This window comes from Oryctolagus cuniculus, chromosome 14, assembly GCF_051225735.1.
Source record: "Oryctolagus cuniculus isolate XC-2025 breed Fujian yellow rabbit chromosome 14, ASM5122573v1, whole genome shotgun sequence".
NCBI classification, from domain to species: Eukaryota; Metazoa; Chordata; class Mammalia; order Lagomorpha; family Leporidae; genus Oryctolagus; species Oryctolagus cuniculus.
In genome coordinates this window covers 83,063,361-83,078,643 of record NC_142880.1, presented here as the reverse complement: position 1 = coordinate 83,078,643, position 15,283 = coordinate 83,063,361, and the positions used below count along the sequence as shown (strand labels likewise).

At 45.1% G+C, this 15,283-nt stretch overlaps 1 protein-coding gene, 1 long non-coding RNA gene and 1 pseudogene across 15 annotated transcripts in view; 2 read left to right on the top strand and 1 right to left on the bottom strand.

Annotated features, from left to right (window-relative positions):
- Positions 1-15,283, bottom strand: part of IPO11 (importin 11) — a 217,158-nt gene that overhangs the window by 156,590 nt on the left and 45,285 nt on the right. For all 14 annotated transcript variants that reach the window (XR_016220816.1, XR_016220815.1, XM_051853725.3 and 11 more), the window contains one exon: positions 1,922-2,054. Coding sequence is in view for 12 of the 14 variants with exons in the window: in XM_051853725.3 (XP_051709685.1) it covers positions 1,922-2,054 (133 nt within the window). In the remaining 2 variants the exon portion in view is untranslated. The remainder of the gene's footprint in view (positions 1-1,921; positions 2,055-15,283) is intronic.
- Positions 2,474-3,609, top strand: LOC127492817 (ubiquitin-fold modifier 1 pseudogene; annotated as a pseudogene).
- On the top strand, positions 9,173-10,871 carry LOC149122414 (uncharacterized). The gene is made up of 3 exons (XR_016220284.1): positions 9,173-9,584; positions 9,827-9,989; positions 10,417-10,871. It is a non-coding gene; the product is annotated as an uncharacterized LOC149122414 (long non-coding RNA).

Below are 15,283 nucleotides of genomic sequence, written 5' to 3'. Positions count from 1 at the left end.
GCTATCTACATGACTAAAGAATTACCCTTTAGAGCCAGGGTGGGGAACCCCTGGCCATTACAAAGCAACAGAAAGGCAGAACTTGAAATTCAATATATCTATAGTTGGTTAACTTTTAAGTTTGATAATTCTGTATAGCCCACCAATGGTCCTTGTAAGAAAAAAGGTTCCGTGCCCCTGTGTAGACAGTACTCATAAGAAGCCTAAAGATGGTATACTAAAAATAGGTTTAGAAATTGACTGTCTACAGATTTTCCTTCAGTGTGAAACCACTGACTACATACAACTCAGAAGCTGCTATGTAATTACCTGGTCCATCCTACCCAAGGGGATCTTTCCTTTACCCCTTTACCATGCAGCTAACTTCTACTCATCCTTCAGGATTTTTGTTCAAACACCACTTTCTCAGGGGAGGCCTTCCGACTACATTGTCAATTATCCAATCAATATAAGGTCTCTGCCACAATGTCATTTTACACATATTCATTTTATTATGTCTGTCTCCTCAGTACTAAGCACCTACAAATTTCTTGAATGAAATAATGGATATCTAAAAGACATAAAATGCATAAAGGTATAAACTCAGAGATTATATGTAACAAAAATTTAAGTCCTAAGTCTTTATTCACTTCAGGACAGAAATTCACAGCTGGACAGAACAAAGCTAATATGTATATTTAAGATTCTGAGATCGGAAGATACTGAAAAAATTAGTTTGAGTTACACTAACAGATAAAGCAACAGCCTCCTTGTCAGAAGCTAGGCTTTGAGATTAACAGGGCAAGAATACCCTACAATCAAAAGAACTCCTGAAAATTTCTTAAATTTATCATGAAATATGGTACCTCACACTGTTTCAGGTATATAGCCTTATATTAGTTGCTCTAATACTTTATGAGAAAACATTTCTTTCCAAGATCTTTTAATTTCTTCCTTATGGATGTTGTCAAAAACCATCCCCACTCATTTGTATAACTACCTGTACAATGGATTTAATCTGTCAACAGTCCTTTACAATCACTCACACATTTGTTCACAGCTTTCGTCAATATGTGCTGACAGTTTGCGATTAACGCATCCACTGTCTGGTTAATGCAAGAGAAGCATTTGGGTAGTGTCAAGAGTGTATAATGGGATTCCAAGGCACTAGGCTAAGTATGATAAGTGACCCTGTAAGTGAAATTGAAGAGAATGCAAAATGACTTGTAGTAACAGAGAAACGGAAGAGATGAAAATATTTTTTCATCCAAGATTTTCATCCAAGAGATGAAAATAAGAAAAACAAAGCATACTAACAACCAGAACAGGAGAGGGACTGGAGAAAAAGAGAATAAGCCACATGTGTGCATTGAAAGGGGAAGGGAAAGAAACCCTGGAAGATATTCATCAAGGCAAACTGCTCAGGGAAGTTGAAACAGAAACGTACACTAAGGAAATGCTCACAAGCAGAGGAAGACACAGGCCAGAGAGCATCCCACGGAGCACCTTCTAAAATTTGAGTGAGCCTGAGGCACCACCTGAAAAGATGCAGCTTCTCTCAGAAGAGATGACTGGGAGACAGAGCTGGAGCAAGCCTTAAGGACAGAACTTCAGGAAAGTTAGCATAACAATGAAGATAGGGCGCGGCATGAGAAAAGGAAAGCAGAAACAAACAGTGGAAGCATGTGAAGCATGTGAACAATATTCAGAACCTTGAAGCCACAGAAATGTGAATATAACTTAAAGCCATCCACTCAACTGGCTGTATGAGCTTTCCTAAGTTACACAGGGTAGAGGAGGAGCTATTCTGATAAAAGAAAAACAAACCATAATAAGCCTTGCCTTTAGTGCAATGGGAAACATAAAACCCATCTGCAGGAACTATCTGGTGACTGTTCTGAGGTAGGCTGTTTCAAAATGAATATACCAAGTATAACAGTACCTTTTAATGACAGCAGAGTTCGTTCAAGTGAACTAAGAACTGCAGTTTCATTGCCTGAAGAAACTTGTTGCAGGAATGTGTCTGTATGGTGATTCCACAGAGAGCAGGCAAAACTATAAATTCCAGAAGCTAACTGCAAAAAAACAGCAACAAATTTGTTCATGATATATTATGGATTTCACTAATAAATTAAAACTACAAAATAGTACATTTTGGTTTTAAAATTAAGCACACATTTTCAGTGATATTTAAAACAGACAAAGAATATTTATGGGAATGTTTCTTAGCCACAATGCAAAGTATACTCTACACTGGATACACATACACACACACACACACTAAAATATTACTTTCTTGAAATAATGCCTGCATTGCTTAATGCCTGCATTGCAGTGTGAGAACACCTACTTGTCTCCTGTGTTAGGCTGTCATGAGACACTTCTCATCACATATCCAGCTCTGAAGAGAGAGTAAGGCTGTCTGCCTCATTTCCTTAAAATAGAGCCACAGACTATAAAACTCTAGCTACAGTCTAGAGCTGGCTTTCCAGCAATGAAGGCATTTAAAAATTATACTTCCCATCCCCTCCTGCTTCAGTGTCATTCTTTTTGGTGTATGAGACAAGGACAACAAGCTGTGGTACCCTTGGCTAACTTCCTTTCTCCATCTAAATTATGTAGCAAACCATATGAGTTTCAAAGTGGTTCAAATACATCTTCACCAACTCAGGCAGGCTAAGCCTTAGCGCCTCCTTGTCTTGTGTGCGTACCTGACAACAGGGACAGTCACTCTTGTGTATTCTCAAGTACATGTGCAAGATTGCCAAGAGTAACATCAAACTATTCAATCATAATGGTTCAATGTAGCCAGAGTATTACAGTGATCATTTTTCTCAATCAACATAGTATCAAAGTAGAGAGTAACAGTATCATAAAAAGTAAGAGTCTAAGAGGAATTGGGACTAAGTAGCAGCATAAGTGTGAGGTCTCTGTTTAGAACTACTATGTCAAAGACTTCCATTAAATCACACTGACTGAGCTGATGCTATGGCTAGTGGGCTAAACATCCATGCCAGCATCCCCTACTGGTACTAGTTTATATCCCAGCTGCTCCTCTTCCAATCCAGCTCTCTGCTTAAGGCCTGGGAAAGCAGAAGATGGCCCAAGTGCTTGGGTCCTTGTGTCCATGTGGGAGACATGGAGGAGGCTCCTGGCTCCAGATCTGATTGGCTCAGCTCCAGCCCCATAGCTATTTGGGAAAAAACCAATGGCTGGAAGACCTTTCTCTATGTATGTCTGTCTGTCTGTCTGTCTCTTTCTCTCTCTCCATGTGGAACCAATTAGCGTTTGCAAGCAGAAAACAAAATGTTACATGCGGAAATTCATTCCAAACCGTAAAGTCTGTACATAATGTCTGTAATTCTACTTCTCAAATAAATAAAATATTAAAAAAAAAAATCACGCTGACATCAGATGCAGGGTTGCTGGACAAAGTACTCAGTGTTCCTAAAAGTACACTTTTCACATCAGTCTTAAAGTTTGTAGCAGAAGTAAAGTTGCCACAGCAACAAGTGCAATTGTAACTATGACAGAACATGAATAAATCCTTTGTAGATTGTCAGAAATGTTTTTCTAAAACGTGGTTCAGAATTGTGAATTATGCCTAGAGATCATGTTGGAAGTTGCTAATATCTGCAATTCGCAGGCCAGCATTGTGGCACAGCAATGTAAAATTGCAGCCTGCAATGCCAGCATGCCATATGGCCATGGGTTCAAGTCTCAGCTGCTCCACTTCTTTTTTTTTTTTTTTTTTTTTTTGGTGACAGGCAGAGTTAGACAGTGGGGGAGAGGGAGAGGGGGAGGGGGAGAGGGAGAGGGAGGGGGAGGGGGGAGAGGGAGAGGGAGGGGGGGGAGAGGCAGAGTTAGACAGTGGGGGAGAGGGAGAGGGAGAGGGGGAGGGGAGGGGGAGGGGGAGGGAGAGAGATGGCCACGCTGTGCCGATCTGAAGCCAGAAGCCAGGTGCAGGGCCCAAGGACCTGGGCCATCCTCCACTGCACCCCCGGGCCACAGCAGAGAGCTGGACTGGAAGAGGAGCAACCGGAACAGAATCCAGTGCCCCAACCGGGACTAGAACCCGGGGAGCCAGCACCACAGGCAGAGGATTAGCCTAGTGAGCCGCGGCGCCAGCCTCATCTGCTCCACTTCTGATCCAGCTTCCTGCTACTGTGCCTGGGATGGCAATGGAAGATGGCCCAAGTGCTTGGGCCTTTGCATCTATATGGGAGACTTGGATGAAGCTCCTGACTCCTGGCTTTGGCCTGGCCCAGTCCTGGCCACTGTGGCCATTTTGGGAATAAACCAGAGGGTGGAAGAGCATTCTCATGCTCACTCGCTCTCGCTCTCTCTCCACCTCTCTCTGTAATTCTTTCAAAATAAATAAATAAATAAATCCTTAAAGACAGAGATTTATGAATACCCATTTCCTGAATTTCTGGTCTAGATTTTCCTCTATTCAGTATCTAGCACAAAAATCTGCCATGTTAGCTAATCTTAGATAAGCTTAAGTTATTTATTAACTTGCATAACTAAGTTCATATTGTTTTGAACTGAAAAGGTACTCATTTAACATTTTTTTAAAGATTTATTTATTTGAAAGTCAGAGTTACACAGAGACTGAGAGGCAAAGACAGAGAGAGAGGTCTTCCATCCGCTAGTTTATTCTCCAGATGGCCGCAATGGCCAGAGCTGTGCCGATCTGAAGCCAGGAGCCAGAAGCTTCCTCTGGGTCTCCCACATGGGTGCAGGGGCCCAAGTGGGCCATCCTCCACTGCCCTCCTACGCCATAGCAGAGAGTTGGATCGGAAGTAGAGGAGCCTGGTCCTGAACCGGCGCCCATATGGGATGCCGGCGCTTCAGGCCAGGGTGTTAACCCTCTGCACCACAGTGCTGGCCCCGATTTAACTTTTTTTTGTTGTTTAATTTTCAAAATTATATTGTGTCTCTCTTTCTGCCTTTCAAAAACAAATAAAAATTTAGGAGCCAGCGCTGTGGCATACAAGGTTAAGCCTCTACCCGCAGTGCCAGCATCCCATGCAGGTACCAGTTTAAGTCCCAGCTGCTCCACTTCTGATCCAGCTCCCTGCTGATGTGTTTGGGAAAGCAGTGGAGGATGATTCAAATCCTTGGGCCCCTGCACCCACATGAGAGACCAGAAGCAGCTCCTGGTTTCTGGCTTCAGCCCTGCTCAGCCCTGGGCATTGCAGCTATTTCGGGAGTGAGTCAGCAGAAGGAAGATCTCTCTTTCTGCCCTCCCTCTCTGTTTCTGCCTTTTAAATAAATAAATCTCTATAAAAAAAAATAAAAATTTAATTTCTTAAAAATAACTAGTTAAAAATACGTTTTAAAATTATACTATTTTAAAAAATACAGGCTGGACCGGCGCCGCGGCTCACTAGGCTAATCCTCCGCCTAGCGGCGCCGGCACACCGGGTTCTAGTCCTGGTTGGGGCACCGGATTCTGTCCCGGTTGCCCCTCTTCCAGGCCAGCTCTCTGCTGTGGCCGGGGAGTGCAGTGGAGGATGGCCCAGGTGCTTGGACCCTGCACCCCATGGGAGACCAGGAGAAGCACCTGGCTCCTGGCTCCTGCCATCGGATCAGCGCGGTGCGCCGGCCGCAGTGCGCCGGCCGCGGCGGCCATTGGAGGGTGAACCAATGGCAAAGGAAGACCTTTCTCTCTGTCTCTCTCTCTCACTGTCCACTCTGCCTGTCAAAAAAAAAAAAAAAATACAGGCTGGTGTTGTGGCACAGCGGGTTAAGCCATGTCCTGCAACTCCAGAATCCCAGATCAGACTGATTCAAGTCCCAGCTATGCTGCTTCTGATCCAGCTCCCAGCAAATGTGCCTAGGAAAGCCTCTGAAAATGGTCCGTACCTGGACCCCTGCCGTCCACATGGGAGACCAGTATAAGGCTGAAGGCTCCTGGCTTTGGCCTGGCCTAGCCCTGACTGTTGCAGCCATTTGGAGAGTGAACCAGCTGATAAAAGATCTCTTTTCCTGGGGCTGGTGCTGTGGCATAGTGGTTAAAGCCGCAGCCTGCCGTACCATCATCCCATATGGGTGCTGGTTCGAGTCTCAACTGTTCTACTCCCAATCCAACTCTCTGCTGTGGCCTGGGAAAGCAGCAGAAGATGGCCCAAGTCTTTGAGCCTCTGCACACACATGGGAAACCTGGAAGAAGCTCCTGGCTCCTGGCTTCAGATCAGCACAGCTCTGGCCACTGGGGCCACTTCAAGAATGAACCAGCAGGTGACGACCAACCAACCAACCAACCAACCTCCCTCCCTCCCTCCCTCCCTCCCTCTCTCTGCCTCTCTAATAAATAATAAAATAAATCTTTTAAAAAATAAAATAAAAAAGAAAGTGAACCAGCAGATGGGAGCTCTTTCTCTGTATTTTTCTCAATAAATAATTTTTAGTAGTAAAATTTTCCTTTTTTAATATTTATTTATTTTAAAGGCATAGTGATAGGGAGATAATAACAGAAAGGGAGGCTCTTCCACCTGCTGGTTCACTCCACAAGTGACCACAACAGCCAGGGTTGAGCAGGGCAGAAACCAGGAGCCCAGAAATCCATTCAGGTCCCCAGTGTAGACAGCAGGAACTTAAGTACTTCAGCTGTGATCTGCTGCTTCCCGGGCACTTTAACAAGAAGCTGGATCAGAATCAAAGTAGCCAGGAAGGCAGCAGATGATGAACCATCTAGCTGGGGCCTTGTCACCCATATGAGAGACCAGGATGGAATTCCTGGCTCCTCGCTTCTGCCTGGCCCACACTTGGCTGTTGCAGCCATTTCAGGAGTGAACTAATGGATGGAAGATCTTCCTCCCTCTATCTCTCCCTCTGTCACTCTTAAAAAAAAAAAAAAAAGAATTCTATCCCTTGTGCTACACACAGTATAAATTATATCTTACATACTAATCATAAAAGCCTCCCCATTCACCTCCAAACCAAAGAACAAGAAAGCACATCAAAGAACATCTCTGAATACTGTAAAAAAATTTTTCTCAGTCACAAAATTTGGATAAAAGGAAACATTTCATTATGGTGTAAAGTCCTTAAAATTCAATTTTGATCCATAAGCTCATCTTCTATTCCATTTGTAACTGCACTCTTAAAATCATACTTGAGGTGCCAGCACTGTCCTGTAGGTTAAGCCACTGCCTGCAGCTTTGGCATTCCATGCAGGGGCCAAGTTTGAGTCGCAGATGTTATACTTCCAATCCAGCTCCGTGCTAATGTGCCTGGGAAAGCAGTACAGGATGACTCAAGTGCTTGGGCCCCTGAACCCCTGTGCAAGACCTGAAAGAAGCTCCTGGCTCCTGATTTCAGACTGGCCCAGCTCCAGCAGTTGTAGCCATTTGGGGAATGAACCAACAGATAGAAGACCTCTTTCTCACTCTCTCCCCCTCTTTCTCTAACTCTGCTTTTCATATACATAAAAATAAATCTTAAAAAAATGGTGTGGGGCCGGCGCCGCGGCTCACTAGGCTAATCCTCCGCCTAGCGGCGCCGGCACACCGGGTTCTAGTCCCGGTTGGGGCGCCGGATTCTGTCCCGGTTGCCCCTCTTCCAGGCCAGCCCTCTGCTGTGGCCAGGGAATGCAGTGGAGGATGGCCCAGGTACTTGGGCCCTGCACCCCATGGGAGACCAGGAAAAGCACCTGGCTCCTGGCTCCTGCCATCGGATCAGCGCGGTGCGCCGGCCGCAGCGCGCCGGCCGCGGCGGCCATTAGAGGGTGAACCAATGGCAAAGGAAGACCTTTCTCTCTGTCTCTCTCTCTCTCACTGTCCACTCTGCCTGTCAAAAAAAAAAAAAAAAAGGTGTGGTTTCCACTACCAGAAAAAGTAATATGATTAAAAAAAAAAAATCATGAAGTAGGCGCTATGGTGCAGCAGGTTTTAAAGCCCTTGCCTGTAGCACATGCATCCCCTATGAGCACCAGTTCGAGACCCAGCTGCTCCATTTATCTAGCTCCCTACTAATGCATCTGGGAAAGTAGCAGAGGATGGCCAATTTGGACCCCTGCACCCGTGTGAGAGACCCAGAAGAAGCTCCTGGCTCCTGGCTTCAGATCTGCTCAGCTCTTGACACTGTGGCCATTTGAGCAGTGACCCAGTGGATGGAAGACCTTTCTATGTCTCCACCTCTCTCTGTAACTCTCTCTTCCAAATAAATATAAAAATCTTTAAAAAAAATCATGGAAAAGTTCTGTAATTCAAGTAATTAGGAGTTCTAACCCCACCTTAAACTGTTTGTATCAGTGTTTGAAATTTTCATCGCTACTTCTTAAAAAAGAACAAACAACATTTCCAGATGCTAATGACAAAGTTAGATACTGGTCTCTTCATTCTTCCCTCTTTCTGGCCCTGAAAAGTAACAGGCTGAAAGCACTACTTTAAATAAGGAATAAAAATGTGAAAAGTAGTAAGATGCTTGGCACACAGCAGGTATGGATGGAAGGACACAGGATTTGTGACAGAAATCAAGAAAAAGACTGCAGCATGAAATTTTTTTTTTATTTTGACAGAGTTAGAGAAAGAGAGAGAGAGAAAGGTCGTCCTTCCGTGGGTCTCCCACGTGGGTGCAGGGGCCCAAGACCTGAGTCATCCTCCACTGCTTTCCCAGGCCACAGCAGAAAGCTGGATCGGAAGTGGAGCAGCCAGGTCTCAAACCAGTGCCCAATATGGGATGCTGGCGCTTCAGGCCAGGTGTTAAACTGCTGCGCCACAGCACTGGCCCCAAAATAAGTTAACTATTAAAGTTCCTTTCAGGATTCTTTTTAGTCTGCCTGCAACAGTGCTCCATAGAAATAAGGGCAAATGGAATGAAGAGCAGCAATAGAATTACCCCTTGACTCTTTGAGCCTCCCCATGACCAAAGTTAGTCGGGCGCTTCAAAATTCTCCTCTTAACTTGGATTTCCATGTCTGTCACAGCATCATCCAGTTTTAACAAGAATCTTAATAAGCTAGTTTAGCCAGCATCCTCCACCCTTGACATCTGCTCACTCTCAGTAACTCACTGGGATTCTTTTACATCACCTGTGGGGAGCAACTCGGACTAGACTAAGTTACTGGAATTAAGACTTATTCTATGCATCTGCTCTCCCACAATATGGCGCTGGGAGAGGAGGAAACAGCTTCTACGCAGCTGCCTCTCGCCAATTTGATTGACTGAGCTGCAGGAGCTGATCTTGCTCCTGATTGGAGGAGAGCAGCGTACTCGGCGTGTGGGTAGCAGAGTTGGGATTGGTGGAAGAGGACTATAAAGGAGGAGAGAGACAACATGCACCAGGAACATCTAAGGGGAACATCTATCTGAAGGAACACCTGTGCAGCCCCCGAGAGAGCCGGCCAGCGGTGTGCCACTCCCCTGCGGAAGTGGGGAAAGTGGCCAGGGGGAACCGCCCTTCCACGGAGGTGGAAGGGATAGTAGCCAACCCGGGAAGAACCAGCAGCAAACCCGGGGAGGGCCTAGCAGACCAAAGAACAGCGCAGGGTCCTGTGTCGTTCCTCCGCGAAGAGGGGGAGCGACAATCACCGCCATCCGCCATCTCCCAGGGGATATCTGACTACACTCGCCAACCTTCAGCAGGAAACCTATCAGGTTGGATTAGACAGAAACCCTTCTTCCACCACTGCCTCTTAGTAACTTTCCATTCACTAACAATGCACCACATCCCACACCTCCATTCCTGGGCTATAAATTCAAACTTTTCTTTGGATTCAGAATTGAGTCCAATCACTCTCTCATACTGGAAAACTCCACCGTAGTAGTTCCCACTGAATAAAGTCTGCCTTAACATTTTTAACAGATGTTTGAATGATTTTTTCTTTAATTTCTTCCAGCCTAATGATAAAAGGAGGGAGACATATAAAGGGGAAAAACCCTGGAAAAAGAAGGAAGAAATCACTACCAGTTATCATGCATCTGAAAGTTCTGCATAGCTTCCTGTTTGCTATTAGAAGATCCAGCTGGGAAAAACAGAAAGCAATAAAGCAAGAGAAAAAGGTACTTTTTCTACATTTTCTTTTTAAAAATGTGAAGGAGGAATGGAGCGAAACATCTTAGATACTGGTTCACAGAAAGCTCTTTTGCTATTTCTATACCAAAAGAAACAGTGCCACCCACTGACTGCTCAGTGACTTAAACTGAGAAGCACAGTCTGGACTCCTTGAAGTACCAAAATCAAACCCTTATGAAAACAGGGCTGCTACATGGTGCTTTTGATGCAAAGACTAGATACTACCAGGTCCTAATCTCCCACAGTCTCTTGGCTCCCTTCTCTTAGCATAACATTTCTTGGCAATTCAACCTCCTTACTAAATTCAGTCACTAAACTGAGGGAGTAGTGCAGTCAGCCCCACAGGGCCCCCATCACAAGTCTCAGGAGTTAACTTATTTCCTCCGTCATACCATGTTCTATCTTTTCTTGAAGGTTTCCCAGGAACCCCAGTACCTGAGCAAGAAGGAACTAACACAGAAACATAGGCCCACTTTGCCCTCATCAAAATTCCCAAAAGAATCACTGACCAATCAAAGGAGGGCCATGAATACTGAGAACCAACTAGAGACCTGCACAAAAGCTGAACAAGTACCTCTTAACCCAACTTCAATCTGTAATGTCCCTTACCTTTAACCCCTGACAAAGTCTGGGAATTAAGCAACAGCTGTCTGACTCCTTCCTCTGCACTTTGCAAATAAATATTTACTTTCTTTTATCATCCCAATGCAGATGATTGGGTTGCTATTGGCAAGGCAAGCAAATCCAAGTTTTGGGGTTCTACAATTAAGAGTAAATTTTACTTTTTCAGCACTTTAAATTTCTCTTTTAGCCTCAGGGCTACTTTCCTCAAAATATTCTCTTTAAAAAACTTCATACCAAAAAAGTTTTAAATCAAAACCATGTAATTCATCTCTAATTCTGGGACAATATCATCCATGAACTACAGACACCAAAACCTGCTTAGCCTGAACCTAATTAGCAAAAGTAGAAGATGGGACAGTCGACAAGGCAACTGACCTAGTTTATTTAACAAATCAATAGCATGATGATTTAAAATGAGGAGGTAAAGGAAGGAAATTAGAATTATTCTAAATTAAAAGATTTTTAAGACATAGTGATATGGGCAGGCAGAGCGCTAGTGGGCAAAAAGAAGCTGAGAGACCACAGCATCATTTGTGCCACAGCCCCACACCAACCAAACTCCACCCCCCCATACCCATCCAACTGGACTAGACGCAGCAACCCTTTCCCATCATGCACCTGCGCCTGACGTCCCATCAAGCACGAGCTGCCACAATTAGCACTTGTGTGCCCCAGTCCCAAATGGAAACGCCATCAAACACCCCAGGTTTCCCCAAAAAAGAAGGACATTAATGCAAGCAGTACCCATGTCCCATCCAAACTCTACCCCAATCTGAATATTCAACTAAGTTACCACCCCCCTAACCTTCCAAAACAACCACCCCAACTTTGGTGTAGGGAACCACCCTTCCTTCCTCCAGAAGAGAGGCTGTCGACACTCACATCTAAGTATACAATGTTTAAGCAAATCCTAATTCCCTGCACACCTCTGTGCCTCCTTCTTAAATTCTTTCACATTTGGAGGGAAAAGCCTGGAAGAGCCCAGCCCAGGGTCTGTTTTGCACAACACCTACCATGCATCAGTTTATCAAAATCTGTCAAGTAGAAACACTGCAACATATTGGAAACTGTTAAATATGGGTAAAAGGGGGGCCAGCGCTGTGGCACAGCTGGTTAAAGCCCCAGTCTGTGGTGCTAGCATCCCATATGGGTGCTGGTTTGAGTCCTGGCTGCTCCACTTCTGATTCAGCTCTCTGCTACGGCCTGGAAAGGCAGTAGAAGATGGCCCAAGTCCTTGGGACCCTGCACCCGCATGGGAGACCAGGAAGAAGCTCCAGGATCCTGAATCGGCCCAGCTCCAGCCATTGCGGCCATTTGAGAAGTGAACCAGTAGATGGAAGACACTTCTCTTTCTCTTCTTCTCTCTCACTCTCTCGCTCTCACCACCTCTGTCTTTCAAATAAATAATTTTTTTTAAAGATGGGTAAAAGGTAAATGGAGTCCCATTTATTGTACTGTTTCCCCAATATATGTTTGAAAATTTTCCTAGTTAAGAAAATCACTAAAATGATTTTTATACAAAACTGCAATGCAAAAAATCAAATCAGATCACAAAGTCCAAATTTTAACTACATGCCAAACACATACAAAAGGAAAATAAATAAAACTGGACTTCATCAAAACTTTCTCTACAAAACTGTGAAGAGAATGGAAAGACAAGCCACAGAGTGGGGAGAAATGTTTACAAAACACATGCCAGATGTAGGACTGCGACAAAGCACTTATAGCACTCAGTAACAAGAACACAAACAATTCACTTAAGTAACAGGCAAACGGGCAGGTATTGGGCATAGTGGTTGACACTATGGTTAAGACATCCACGACCCCTAGCAGAGTGCCTGGTTCAACACCCAGCTCCAGCTCTGGTTCCAGCTTCCTGCTAATATGGACCCTGGGAAGCAGCAGTGATGGCTCAAATATTTAAGTTCCTGCCACCCATGCATTGACTGAGCTCCCAGATCCTGGGTTTTGCCTGACACAGTCCTGGCTGTTGATATCATTTGGGGACTGAACTAGCAGACGAGAGAGCTCAATTTGCACACATGCATACTCTCTGACTTTCAAGTAAATAAATTTGTGGTTTTTTTTTTTTAAGATTTATTTAGTTATTTGAAAGTCAGAATTACACACACAGAGAGAAGCAGAGGCAGACAGAAACAGGTCTTCCATCTGCTGGTTCACTCCTTAACTGGCCACAACGGCCAAAGCTGTGCTGATCCGCAGCCAGGAGCCAGGAGTTTCTTCCAGGTCTCCCATGTGGGTGCAGGGGCCCAAGGACTTGGGCCACCTTCTACTGCTTTTCCAGGCCATAGCAGAAAGCTGGATTGGAAGTGGAGCAACTGGGATTCGAACCGGTGCCCATATGGGCTGCCAGCACTGCAGGTGGCGGCTTTACCTACTAAGCCACAGAGCCAGCCCCAGTAAATTTGTTTTTAAAACGTGCACATATAAGAATGGAATGGGAGAGGGAACGGGAGAGGGGAGGGTTGCAGGTGGGAGGGAAGTTATGGGGGGGGGAAGCCATTGTAATCCATAAGCTGTACTTTGGAAATTTATATTTATTAAAGAAAAGTTAAGAAAAAACATGTACATATAAGTATTTATAGCAGCCTTATTCATAATTCCCAAAATCTGAAAGGAACCAGGATGTCCTTCAGTAGATGAATGGGTAAAACTGTAATACATACAAACAAGGGAATATTATTCATAGCTGAAAAGAAATGCGCTATCAATCAATGAAAAGAGAAGAAGCCAATCTAATTCTAGAAAGGCTACAGACCGCATGATTCCTCCCATGTGACATTACAGAGAAGGTAAAACTTGGTAAACAATAAAAAGATCAGAGGCCGGCGCTATGGCGCAGCAAGTTAATGCCCTGGCCTGAACACCAGCGCCAGTTCTAGTCCTGGCTGCTCCTCTTCTGATCCAGCTCTCTGCTATGGCCTGGGAAAGCAGTAGAACATGACCCAAGTCCTTGGGCCCCTGCACCCACATGGGAGACCTGGAAGAAAACTCCTGGCTCCTGGCTGCGGATCAGCACAGCTCTGGCCGTTGTGGCCAATTAAAGAGTGAACCAGCAGATGGAAGACCTGTTTCTCTCTGCCTCTGCTGCTCTCTGTGTGTGTAATTCTGACTTTCAAATAACTAAATAAATCTTAAAAAAAATAAAATAAAAATAAAAAGATCAGTAGCTGTCGGGAATTGGATTGAGGGAGGGATAAATATGTTTTCACAGAGAATTTTTAGTGTAGTAATCATACTCTGTAAGATAGCATGATACGGGGCCAGTGCTGTGGCGTAAAAGGTTAAGCCTCCACCTGCAGTGCCAGAATCCCATATAAGCACCAGTTCGAGTCCCACGTGCTCCACTTAAGATTCGGCTCCTTGCTAATGCACCTAGGAAAGCAGCAGAAGATGGTCCCTGACACCCACATGGGAGACCTGGAAGAAGCTCCTGCCTCCTGGCTTTGTCCAAACCTATAACCAAACATGAAGTTCAAAGGAAACTATGAACTCTGGCAATAATCACATGTCAACATAGGTTCATCAATTGCTAACAAATGTATCACCCTCATAGCGAAGGCTGAAATAGGGCAGGAGTCTGGCATTGTGGCATGTGGATTAAGCTGCCACCGACAATGCTGGCATCCCAGATGGGCACCTGTTTGAATCCCTGCTGCTCTACTTCAGTCTAGCTCCCTGGAGGATGGCCCTAATCCTTGGGCTCCTGCACCCACTTGAGAGAGCCTAATGGAGTTCCAAAGCTCCCAGCTTCAGCCTGGCCAAGCCCTGGCCATTGCAGCCATTTGGGGAGGGAACCAGCACGTGAAAGATCTCTCTCCATCTCTCCTCCTCTGACTTTCTAACAAACAAATAAATCTTAAAAAAGAAAAGAAAGGTAAAGAAAAAAAGGAACTAAGACCAGCAATACAGGTGCAGGAATAGGCAGCAATCTCTGTAGCTCTTGGATATGAAACCAAGCCCCTAAACAGTGCCTTATGCAGATGCCAGACACCTTCTGGCCCCAGTCTCCTAGCCACTCTCCCTTAGCTTAACTAACTGAATTGAGGGACTGGTACAGCCAACCCCACAATATTCTAAACACTGGACACACAAGGTCATTTGCTCCTCCAACAGATAACACCTTGGTGGCCAGTACTGTCTCAATGGGTTTTATATAGGGAATTCGGGACTGGGCAGGGGAATTCCTGGCCCAGGTCAGAAAGAAACTACCACCTGCATGCAGTTCCCAGGTTGAGGCCCACCTGACCATCACACCAATCAGGTGAGGTTGAATAGGTAACTCATGCAAACTATCATATTGATGCTTGGGGCTGTTTCTTAACTCAACTTCTTTTTGCAGACAACCAATACATAAAACAAAGAAGGAATGTACAAGTGTTGGTGCCTGGGCCCAAACCAGAAGCTTGCATCGCATTTGCAATTTCACAAGACCAGCTCCCAAAACAGGGCTGGCACTGTGGTCTAACAGGTAAAGCTACCACCTGAATGCCAACATCCCATAGAGGCACCAGTTTGAGTCCTGGCTGCTCCACTTCTGGTCCAGCTCCCTGCTAATGTGTCTTGGAGAGCAGCAGAGGATGGTCTAAGTGCTTAGGCCCCCGCACCCATGTTGGAGACCTGGAGCAAGCTCCTG